Consider the following 12,500-nt stretch of genomic DNA (forward strand, 5'->3'; position numbering starts at 1 on the left):
GGGGGGAGGTAGCAGGGTGTTGTGTTGTCTTGTAAATTTCTGTGTTTTTTTTACACCGGAATTAGAAACGATGTTTAAGGTGCAGTGCGAGATGAGGAAGAAGAAAAATCGAGAATTAATAATCCGAGACGAATTGCCGTCGAATTAGGCAAATATATTTTCTCTCTGCTTTGCTTGACAATCACATTTTTTTTTCAGTTTTAATGTTATATCAGTTCAGTTCAAGCTGCTCTAAAATTATTTTAATTGCTAGAATTAGTGTGGGGAGGGGGGTGGGGTGAGGTGCCCGGTGCCTTATTGGAGTCTGGGAGGGAGAAATTGCAATAATATGAATATTTGATGGAGAATTGTATCGTGTTTCATCTGTGTATAGTATAGACGTCTAGTTTATAGAAATATTTTTTAAAATAAGATGAAATTCTTTTTATTCGTCCCCAAAGGAAAATTTATCTTAAGGGTCTTTCCAAATGAAGACTGGAATAACCAAGGGCTCAGCTGCCGTACCTCCCATAGTGGGCAGGGAGGCACTTACTGCATCTTCTATCCCCCTATATCTGTTTCCAGAATGTTTTCTGTGTTTTGTCTTGGAATGAAATTTATTTTGTCCAGGCCCTGGCCGGAAACCCTAGCTGGGGAGGAAACAGTCAAATGTATAGTTAGAGTGTTGGGAGATTATATTTTTTGTCTTGTAAATTATCTCTCTATTACGCACGGTATTGTTTTGTTTACATATTATATATTATGATTTGTAAACATTTGAGTGTATCCCTCTTAGTTGGGACCTGTGCTTGTGTATGGATGAGACTTTTAGGTGATCTCAAACAAAGTACTTTGATAGTGTGCTCTTGGAATCTACATAATCTGTTTCCTATTTGAACAAATTCCCCTTTGTCTCGATTTTTCTTGGGTGCGTTAATTGAAATTCTAGAGCTTGTTACTATCCCATTTTCTTCCTTTTTTTACTGGCGCTGATATGACCTTGATTTGTTGCAATCGCCTCGAAACCCTTTAAAAACAAAAACAAACCAGTACAGCCCTTGCTCAAGATCACATAGCACGTCCGGGATCGAACTCAGTACCTTCTAGGTACCAAGCATAGACATTACCGCTACACCATTCTGCCCCTTCATGTTAAATAGTAAATCAACGAATTTGTAAAAAAATAAGAGAGAGACCAGCCATCTTCTTACATTGTGCTTACCTCGATTATTGGTGTACATACATTTGTCGTCTCCCTCAAGCTGTTGGCGATTGGCAGTCAATAATCAGATCGCCATTGTTAAACATTGTCCCTGTTGTTACTGACGGTTTTAATGATTCTCAATTATCATTCCTTTATTCATTCATTCATTCATTCATTCATTCATTCATTCATTCATTCATTTATTTAATCATTTGTTCGTTCGTTCATTTGTTCATCCATTCACTTACTCATTTATTCATTCATTCAGTCATTGACTAATTCATTCATTCATTCATTTACTCATTCATTCTTTCGTTCATTCATTCATTTATTCATTCAATCAGTCGCGATTAATCCATTCTTCTCGTTCATTCCTTCCTTCCTCTATTCACTATTCGTTTATCTGTTAGTTAATTCCATGGTGCTACATCGACGTGATCGTTCTCTCGTTTAATTGATTTATTCATTCCTTATCCATTTGGACAATCGGGCGTTTGTTGGAGCTTTCTATGGGGAGAAGGGGGGGGGGACGTTGGGGGGGGGGGGGGTCTTCTATCCACTTATTCCTTGTGTGGTTTTCTGCCCATTGCCTTGGAATAAGATGACTTGGTTTTGCCCAGGCTCGGGATTGATATTTTTCTTTTAGAAATATGGTAGGATGTCGATGAGTGTTTTTCTATAGGAGATGATATTTTCTTCCTTGAAAGTAAGAAATTCCCTTTTAGTAACTGTATGGTAGAATTGAGAACTTAACAAAAAAAATTTTTAAACAACTATAGCCCAATATACACTGACTGTGCTCAACCTCAAACAGCTTTACAAAGGGCCCCAACAGCAAAACCCACACGTGTAGGATATGATATAACGTCTTATGTTTTTAGACAGAGACAACGCTGTTAACAACCAGGTAATCATTTTACAACCCCGAGTCCCTAGTTTGAAAGTTTTTGCCAAGATGAGGGTCATTTTTAATCGATCAATATTTGAAGGACGAGATTCCTGGCAAAAATTTTCAATTCGTGTTTTGTTTTTGTTTTGTTTTTTTTTCTTTCAGAAATAGGCAGAACAGTCATCACTGGTCTTTCAATTTTATTTGTCAACTAGTCGCTACTTTCCCGCTTAGTCTCTACTTTGGGGGTTGCATTAATGATGACATTAACGAACAGAATGCCGTGGGGGGGGGGGGGGGGGATTTCTTTCACTTTTCTTCTTTTGTTGTTTTTTAAATCAAATTTTTAACAGTTTTTATCAATTTTAAAATAAATTTTATGAAAATAATAATTACTAGATCGGACCTTTTTCCAATATGCAGTTGACGTCACTCTACAGTTTGTGTTTTAGGCAACTTTGGAGTCCATCAGTTCTTAGCGAATTCTCTCTCAGACCAGAAGTAATTAATGTTATCCGTGCGTCTGTGTGTTGGTTATGATCATTTGGCAGGCAGAATTTGTGATTATTTTACCAAAATGGTAATTATCTTTTTGGAAAGTAAGTTGGGGTTTTTTTCCTGTCCATAAATAAAATTTGCTTTCTACCGAATTTACTTTATTCTCTATTTGTCTGAAGTAAATCATTGTCAAGATTCTCTGGAAACTTAAATAGTGAGTTAAAAAAATACAATGAGAATAGACTTGGCCTTGGGTTTTCATAACTTCAATCAAAAATTGAATGTGGAGTCTTTCATTCCAAAATGGATTAAATCTGGTGGTAAGAGTGCGTTTATATTATATTATAAATCGGATGGAATCTCTCGTGGCCCTCCCGTTACTAGTCTTGTTTATGACGTAGTCCAATTCTGCCGTACTCTGGAAAAACAAATATCTAAAATCTTGGCCAGAAAACTCGTCCTTCAAATATCGATCGATATAAATGACTCAACTTAGAAAAGTCTCAAATCCGGGACTTCGGTGAAGTCCCGGGTTTGAGAGTTTTTGCCAAGATGAGAGTCATTTAAATCGATCGATATTTGAAGGGCGTTTTCTGGCCAATTTTGTAAATACGTGTCGCTTTAGAGTACGGCAGAATTCCCTTGAGAGTGTACGAATTCCTCACTCCATTTAAGCATTAAGAGCTTTCTCTTTGTATCCTCACCCCCCCCCCCCCCCCCCCAACCCCACCAAACACCCCTTTTCCCCCTTATTATTAAACTTGCCAGTTTGTAAATTGCAAGAAAATGCCAAGTATATTATGGACATTTTTAGATTGTTCGGTGCTGATTTGAACTGAGAGTGTAACTCGCGCAATTTATTCCCATTAGAATCTGGTACCTTAAAAGAACCAACTGTAATGAAGAAAAATAATCAAACCAGATCATTGATATTGAAGTAACTTTTATTTTCATTTGCCTCTCGACATCTGAGATAATTTGTATATGAATGTTATTATTTTCGTGCACAAACATTTTGATAGTCTTCCAATATAAATAAATTTTTCCACGTAAGCATCAGTTTTGTTTCCATCCCCCTTCGTATCTGTCAATAATATGGTCATAATCAAAAGCTAAGAGCACTTATTGCACTGGACAGAGATTTATGGAAACAAATTACTAACTGGATACTAGAAACACTGACACACTCGAAGTAACACATACACATTCACGGCAAGCATCCATAGAGACCGCGCAGCCATATTCATAACACAAAAGAACCAAATGTGACCCACAACCTGAAAATGGTATTATGTTGGGGTGGTTCATTTGTTGAATATTGAATTTATAGTCAACAATATGAGAAAATGAGTAAAGAGCCTTTTCCAAGGACTCAACTATGCGCCGAGCGCGAGGCTCGAACCCAGGACCCTCCGTTCCGAAAGCGAGTGTCATACCACAAGACCACCTAGCCGCACAATTACTGGTTAACGGGCTAATACTATGTCAGTGATGAAAGTAGTTGGCTCATTGCCCGTTTTCTGTATATTTTGTTCGGTCAAAATCTATCTGACATCCGGGTTGCCTATTCCCAAGGTACCATCAAATCTCTTTGTCGGAAATTGGAGGGACCGTGTAGCTTCTCTCTAAAAGTCTCTCTCTCTCTCTCTCTCTCTCTCTCTCTCTCTCTCTCTCTCTCTCTCTCTCTCTCTCTCTCTCTATCTATCTATCTATCTATCTATCTATCTATCTATCTATCTCTTTCTATCTATCTATCTCTATCTCTCTTGACGCCAATTAGTTTGGTCTTCTGTCATGTTCTATTTATCATCCGTTCAGGCATCTTTGTTGCTGTCTGTGCCATAGAATACAGTTAGTATTCCGCCCCGCCCTTGAAATAATGAGCATTTATTTAAAAAGTGAATATAATGGTAGCGCCTTTGATTAAAAATAATCAGTATCTATAAAGAGAGTACACGACTGGTTGTCTGTCTGTATGAAAGAGTAAAATAATCTATAGATTTACCAATTAAGGAATATTAGATAATTTCCATTAAATCTCAATGGTCCCCTCCTCCCATATAATATAATTATATATATATATATATATATATATATATGTGTGTGTGTGTGTGTGTGTGTGTGTGTGTGTATACTTTAAAATATTTTAATATATTCAGTTTAAGTGAAATTAGCCCTATGCCTATGCATGTCTATGATTCCCGGGGTATTGATATTTTGTTGTCTATGATCTCAGCTTTCATTTTTTGGGAAGATTTCTGCCTTTGTGCTTCTCTTTCAAGCCGTTTAGCGAATTTTCTTTGTATTGAGCGATTGTGAGATTTTGCTCCTACCTCCATGCGTATGTATGATTCCCGAGGAATTGCGAATGTTACCTAAGAGAAAATATAATTATAAAACGCAGTCTTATGTTTGCTAAATACTATTCATGCCATCGGACGCTCTGGTGTAAGGTTTCTTGTTTTGTAATAATAAAAGAAAAACAAGCAAGCGACGCTGAGTGTGGTAAATGACTTGATGCAGATTATGGTGGTAAACATCTCTGGCTCCGATTCGGATCTGAAAAATTACCCGGCAGTATATGGACAATGGCAAATATTTTAAGGGTACCAATACAAAGGGACACCAAACAAATGATTGTACTGTAAAAGATGGAAATTGATTATATTATTTGGCCTTCTGAGAGAATGAATGGTTTAGTGTGAGGCGGATGAAGAGAGCATGGGGAGCTTGTTGGAATTAGATCGATATCTATATTTATTTATTTTCATTAGATGTTTCTTTTGGATTTTTAACTAGTTAACTGCCGTACTCTTGTAAAACACGTATTTATTTTTAGTAGTCCCAGGTTTGAGAGTTTTGCCAAGATGGAGAAATTTAAATCAATATCGATATTTGAAGGACGAGTGTTCTGTTTAAATTTTTAAATACGTGTTTTTCCACAGTATGGCAATGAACTGGTTAAAGATAGACGTCACAATTATTGCTTTGCCTATTTCTTCAGTTTGTCTACTCCTGGCCGCCCAAAGTATATATAGCTGTTTTCGTCTTTATGTATCACAGAATTCCATCTTGCAATTAATGGAGTTATAAAGTATTACAAAAGCATATTATGGCCACATGCACAGTTTACGGCACATTTTATTGGCAAAGAACAATTTGCACCATGCCCTGGCATTCTTGTTGAGTCAAACATTATTTCTTGACCCAAATTCTCTCGAACACTTGCTCCTAATTCTCAAAAAATTGAACATACAGATATAAAATAACTCATTCTTTAAAATGTGTTAATTTTTTTATTATTGAATCTTACAATGAAAACTGCAATAATTTTCTTTAGCCTGGCAAAACATACGAACAATGTGCGTTATGCTGACCATAAAGTCCATGTCAAATATAATTGTATCATGCTCATAATAGTACGTATTCTAATATGGAACACACCAAATACAATGATACGGTTTTTGCAATCAATTAAACAAACAAAAGCATAATATAAACAATCTGACAACCCTAAACTTAGCGAAAATCAAGGAGCTCTTGGCGTTTTTTAGGTTCAAACTTCCAGAAACATCGTTGACTCGGTGATGAAGACATTAAAACGCAATGCCCAAATGGCACTCTCTAACACAGATAAGTTTGATTTCGGAGGAAATATTCTACTGTCCCGAAAAAGAACCGAGATAACCCAGGTGTCAGCCGCAGTCAGGTGCTCTCTAATCATCAATAGAGAATGGGTTTCTGCGGAGGAGTATATTCGTACCAACGGTGGGGCTCAAACCGACCCAGACATTCCGTATTTTGATGCAATGTATTATACACTTGGCCATCTCTCCAGCCTTCCATTTTCCATTGGCATTCTCCTATTATATTGATGCGTCGGACTAAATGATGATACTCAGTTTATTATGTCAATAGAAAATCTCCATTGGGCCCAGGGTGCATCGTTTTGCATTCAACTACATGGGGATTTATGTCCCTTGGTAGCCCATTAAATTTATTTTATTCTTTTCAATTCCCTTTCGTGATTGATATGTCTGGTTTGTTTGTTGTTGTTGTTTTCTGTTGGGGTTTTTATTTGGGTTTGTGTGTCTGTGTGTTTGTGTTTGTTTTGTTTTATTTTATTTTGTTTTTGTTTGTTTTTTGTTTTTTTGTTTTTTTGGTTGTTTTTTTTTTGGGGGGGGGGGTTTGTTTTTGTTTTTGTTTTTGTTTTTGTTTTTTTGTTTTTTTTTTGGGGGGGGGGTTGTTGTTGCTGTGTTTGTTTTATTCGCTTGAAGTCCCAAGTGTGAGAGTTTTCTGGCCAAATTTTAAAATATGGGGTTTTCCAGACTACGGCAGCATTTTAGAATTAACGGTTGGAATCGATCGATTTTTACTGTGAAAATGCGATAATTACAACATTTCCCGTATTTAATGTTTTTAATCAAAAACGGATTATCATCAGTCATAAAGCACTATAAGAGGATAGTATAATAAATATGATAAGTGGACAAAGCAACTAAGGTAAACAATACAATTCTCCCCAGAGAGTAGTCTGAAAGTGTTTTAAGCATTCGGGAGACGGCAATGATTTAACAAACTTCATAGAGCTTGCTACGTCCCTCTCTAAGGAGCCTCAACTCCAGGAGTCAATATTTCTAATGTATCCTCATTTTTTGTTTTTCTTCTCTTTTTCAGATATGTATGCAAGCAAGCAGTACGTCTTGCGAACCAACAATGTCGCTCCGGTCATCATCAAAGACTGCCGGGAGGAATTCCAACAAATTTCAGACCTCAGCGAGCCCATTGTCAAGGGGAGCATGTCAGATAAAATGATGGAACATCCCCTCTTAAAGGTAAAACTACTTTGTAAGATTTCAAAGTGTCTTGACAGCGCAATTTGTGGAGACAAATAACAACACAAAGACCATTAAAATGTTGGCCAGAAAACCAAGTCCATGCAAATATTGATTGATTTAACTGACGCTCATTTTGTCAAAACTCTCAAAGCTGGAACCTCAAAAGTCGAAATGAGGAAGGATTGTGGAAGCATTCTTTTTCCTAACTCAACTCTGACCGTTCAATTCAACAATTCAATCCACAGAAGTTTGGAAGCATTGTAAAAATGTTAATGAGGAGTGACTCTTGTCTCAAAGTCCCAGATTTGAGAGTTTTTGCCAGGGTGAGAGTCATTTCAATCGATATTTGAAAGATGAGTTTTCTGGTCAAATATTTTAAACATATGTTTGTCTTTCCAGAGTACGGCTCTTAATTCGTTTAAACGATGATACGTGATAGGGCGTATAAGAACAATAAATCAAAAGTCTTTCCGCAAGCAGTCAACTGCACCGTTATTATCATATATGGAACCAATCCTCTCAAAGTCCTTTGTGTCGGTGTCGGGGTAAACCTGATGCTTAGAATATAATTTTAAGCTTAATTTATAAAATTTGTATGAAAACAAATATTTACTTTCTTAATTGATTCTGGATTCAATTTTCTTTATCTAGTTCATTACGACAAAATACCAGATTGATGACGTGTCACCTATTTTCAAAGTATATCAATCAGAATGCTAACCTTGAAATATTTCGACAATATATTATGTCTAATTATGTTTGTTTTTTAAAATAAAAGTAAAGAAAAGCGCCCACGGTCGTTCACCCATTTCATAAGATATTTCCGCCTGCGCATAAACCACCCCCATAAAACAATGTAAACAAGTTATTGTTTATCGAATGAAAACAAACAAGAGCGTCTGGAGCACGATTATACAAATGTCCATAATATGATATTAATACCATTCCATTCTCGAGACTCCAAAATCCACTTGCAATCTTTTTTCTCATTTAATTTACTATTTACTCAATATTGAAGAAAAAAATACTTTCAGCTAGTCGCTGATAAACAGCGGGTGTTAATAGATAATGGTGACGATCAATATTATTATTTCCTGTTCCTAGGCATCTTGGATGGTTGGAAGGGGGGAGGGTCAGGGTATCTTATTTAGTTGGACGTCACATAACACGCAAGAAACCTTTTCTTTTCATTCATTTAAACCATCTGACTGCTTTGGCGCGTGGAGAGATTTTGCCATAGATGTCTTTTATATGCACAGGCCTATCAAATCATAAGTATTATTACAAATTTAAAACAGACGATGATAAAAATGACAGTTTTTTTGTGCAATTATATAGGACAATATCCACTCAATTTGCTCAAAGTGTATAACAAGGGTTCTGAAGTCAACAGCAGCACTTTACGTACAATAAAGAGACATGACGCTGTAAAGGCCAAGTGCACACATTTTACGGATTACTGAGGTGAGAGAAGAGACCTTTCCAGTGACACACTTTTTATGACACCCAAAGGGGACTCGAACAAGAAACCTAGTGGTGTTATACTTTAAAGCCGCGTAAAGAGCGGCTTAATTTCCAATACCCCATCCCCTACACACATCACACGCACACACACACACACCACAAAACAAACAATTACAATGTTTTCATGGTAAAAGAAGTTGTGGATTTGCATGAGTAGTAATGTGGTACGTTAGAAATGGGAATTTAAGTAGTAGTTGTAGTATTAGTGTAGTATAGTAGAATATATATTGTAAGTAGTATAGGGTTGTAGTAATAGAGTATAGTTAGTAGATAGAGTAGACAGTGATAGTGTAGTAGGTAGTAAGTTTTTGTGTTGTTGTGTTGTTGTTGTGTTGGGGGTGGTGGGGTGGTGTTGGTGTTGGTGTTGTTCTGGTGGTGGCGGTGGCGGTGGTCTTGTTGTTGTTGTAGCAGTAGCAGTAGCAGTAGCAGCAGTAGCAGTAGTAGTTGATGGTGTTGTTGTTGTCGTTGTTGTTGCTTTTGTTGTAATTGTTGTAATAGTTTAATCGGGTGGGTGAGGAAGAGGAAAAGAAGGGAAAGAAAACAGGAGAAAATAAGATGAGGAGACCATTCTCTCATCATCCACCGTCCATCTAACGCGTATTAATAGAGAATGACGGCCTACCATTAAGCTTTTTGTTATCTTCCAAGTTGTTTCCAAGAGGCTTATGGTCTTAAAGCGGTTATGTCAGAAACAGAAACACCAAACCGATCTTCCAAAAAGATTAATTAGGTCTTCAAGTTGTCCCAACCCATTGTGAAGCTGACAAGGTAGTCGCTGTCATGAAGTACGTACGCCCATGTTTATAGAAGGAAAGAAATTGACGTCGCTCAGCTTTTTTTTAGCCAGTCATTTTTATAAGTAGTTCTAACTAAATTCTATCAACGAGACTATAAGTGTTCCAAGGTTACAGATGGTTTGTGTTTTGGTACTTTACACCCGGCTGGCGGTTTTATGAGTTTTTTTTACTAAACGCATAGCATCCAATGAATTTGACGTCACTCGGCATTGTCATTGTTTGAAAGCAGTAGGGTGTTAGTTCTTACTTAAGTCCTCGTAACAGATTACTAAACGTTGAAGGTTAGCATGATTAAAGGTTAGTTTTGTGTGATTGATCTGGCGGGTAGAACAGGTCAGTATTTGACCTAAACGTATAGCATCAATGCTGAGCAGTTCCACAGTTTCACTTATGCGCTTCACCATGTTTCATTCATATCCCCATCAGGATACACAGAGCCTAACTAATTTTTCAAACTGTACAAGTCAACGTTTATGCGCCTTTATTATATCCTCACTGCCCTTAGTTACTTATACACTAAAAGTCCATTGAGGAAATGTATGTAAAGTGGCGTACCTGAAATAACAAAGAACTTTTGTCAACTATCTGAATATTGATCAAGCTCAAAGTGACTTGATTTTATTTAGTTTTTTTTTTAAACGAGACATGGTCGTGGCATGTTTTTAATATCTACTTTTATTTATCATTATCAAAAAGCTTACAAAGATGTCGTTTCGTTAACGAGAAGACAGCCTCTCAGACTTGAAAAGTATTCGTAGTCTGGTTCTACTCATTAAAACGTCTTAAAAGGAAGTTTGAGAACAGTGTTTGGTCAGATTTATTTTTCCTCGTTGAGTGTCTTTAAGATGTAATACAGTCTGATCCAAATGTATCATCATCATTATCACCACCACCTTCATCGTCGTCCTAAACATTACTATCGCCATCTTCATCATTGTCACTACCTCATTACCATCACCAACACTACCATCATCACCATCATCATCATCATCATCATCATCATCAACATCATCATCATCATCATTTTATCATCACCAACATCAGCATCATAATCACCATCATCAAAAGCTTTGATCAAGTTATACCACTGACAAAAGCCTGTTTCATACAGCACAAGGCGTCGGTTCTTGCAACGTGCCTTACACATAGACACAATGCCGGGCCAGAAGTATTGCAATTATTGTCACCCAATTGGTTACTAAAACCGCTTAACATCGCTAGACTTTGGGAAACCTAAAGCTTTTAGAAAAACCTGTTCTGAATCTAAAACTGTCAACAAAAAGATCACTTCTCACTCAACATCTCCGAATTATTGCTTGTCGCAGTATGTTTTCATTTCAAAATTATGATACTGGTGAAGAGCGATTTGAGTCTGAAAACTCGTCAACAGTCGTAACGTCACTTCCTTCCTAATGACGCATGGTAACTTAGTAACACTGGCTCTAAACTATCGGAACAATGGCGGACGCCCGTATGAAATATTTCTCCGGCGAGCATAAAAGCGTATCCAAAGGGGAAAAAACATAAATTTGATCATGTTTTGACTTTTACACTTTCTGATCACAAGGCATATGAAAAGTTCTAGCCAGCATGAAGAATAAAAAGTAATGATTTTCTTTGTTTAGAACAAAGATGGCCGCCGTGGCCGGGCGGCGTGACATTAGAATACTGAATCCAATTGGTCCTTCTGGTGAGAAAGAACGAAGATGACGTCACTCAATTCTTTGTTATTGTTTTTAGACAGCCATTTTGATGATTACTTCTCACTAAGACTTTAAACGTTTAAGGTTGCACATAGCTTTGTGTGTTGGTACGTTATATCCGGCTGATGGATGTCGTATTTTACCTAAACGCATAGTATCGACTCTGATAATCATATTGAAAGCACAAAACGTTGGACAAGCGATGTCAAGCAAACCTTTACGTGATCAGTGAGGGGCGAGTGACAACGATTGCATTGTTCTTGCCTCGGAATAGGGTCTTTGGTATGACAATCCATAATATGTTATGCATTACATTTCATTCAAGTGTGAATTATTGCAAAAACAGCGAACAGACAAAATCATGAATCTGAAATTTGGATCCATATAAAAAAGCATAAAAATAAAGCATTCTGAAATCAAAAGGGCAGAAAAGTGGTGGCGTCACACTTCTCTTCCGGTTCCAAACTCCTTGGAAGTGTTATGCAACCAGTTAACTTCTGAGGACCAATAATGAATAGGTTACATATTGAATCATAAATTGGCATAATTATTTTAGTAGCAGGATGTACCGGAAGATCCTTAAGATTGCAGGACGTAATAGAACGAGGATTGTTGTTATTAGACTATAAAATAAGATGCCATCACTCTGAAACCAGAAGATCCATTACATAAGTTATGTATTAAGTTCTCCGGAAGAGTGGTTTTACACTTCCAATGAGATTGGAACCCGTTTGTTTTGGGGTTTTTTTACATCATACTTTTGTTCCCTATTTAACACAGCGAAGGCATGGGTGGGCGCAAAAAAAACATTTTTTAAATCATCAATTCCCTGTTTCCTAAGTTTACAGGCTGCCAACAAATATTTATATCATACGGTTACACTATTAAAAAGGTGTTTATGAAACAGTGCCAGTAAAGCAGGAGAAAAAAAAAAAAAAAGAAATGCCTACCTAAAAAAATTAGCTTGCATCAATGGAGACATCTTGACTTTTTTTTAATGTATTATTTTTCTTATATTATGTTTCTTTCTGCTTTGCCTGGCAATGTTTCATGCATACCTTTTCAGAT

At 36.8% G+C, this 12,500-nt stretch overlaps 1 protein-coding gene across 5 annotated transcripts in view; it reads left to right on the forward strand.

Annotated features, from left to right (window-relative positions):
- The window catches only part of LOC144972884 (paladin-like), a 265,377-nt gene that overhangs the window by 176,104 nt on the left and 76,773 nt on the right, over positions 1 to 12,500 (forward strand). For all 5 annotated transcript variants that reach the window (XM_078914657.1, XM_078914661.1, XM_078914659.1 and 2 more), the window contains one exon: positions 7,248 to 7,405. In XM_078914657.1, the coding sequence (XP_078770783.1) occupies positions 7,248 to 7,405 (158 nt within the window). The remainder of the gene's footprint in view (positions 1 to 7,247; positions 7,406 to 12,500) is intronic.

Source organism: Berghia stephanieae, chromosome 5, assembly GCF_034508935.2.
Source record: "Berghia stephanieae isolate SIO BIC M18660-M18661 chromosome 5, UCSD_Bste_1.3, whole genome shotgun sequence".
Classification (NCBI taxonomy): Eukaryota; Metazoa; Mollusca; class Gastropoda; order Nudibranchia; family Aeolidiidae; genus Berghia; species Berghia stephanieae.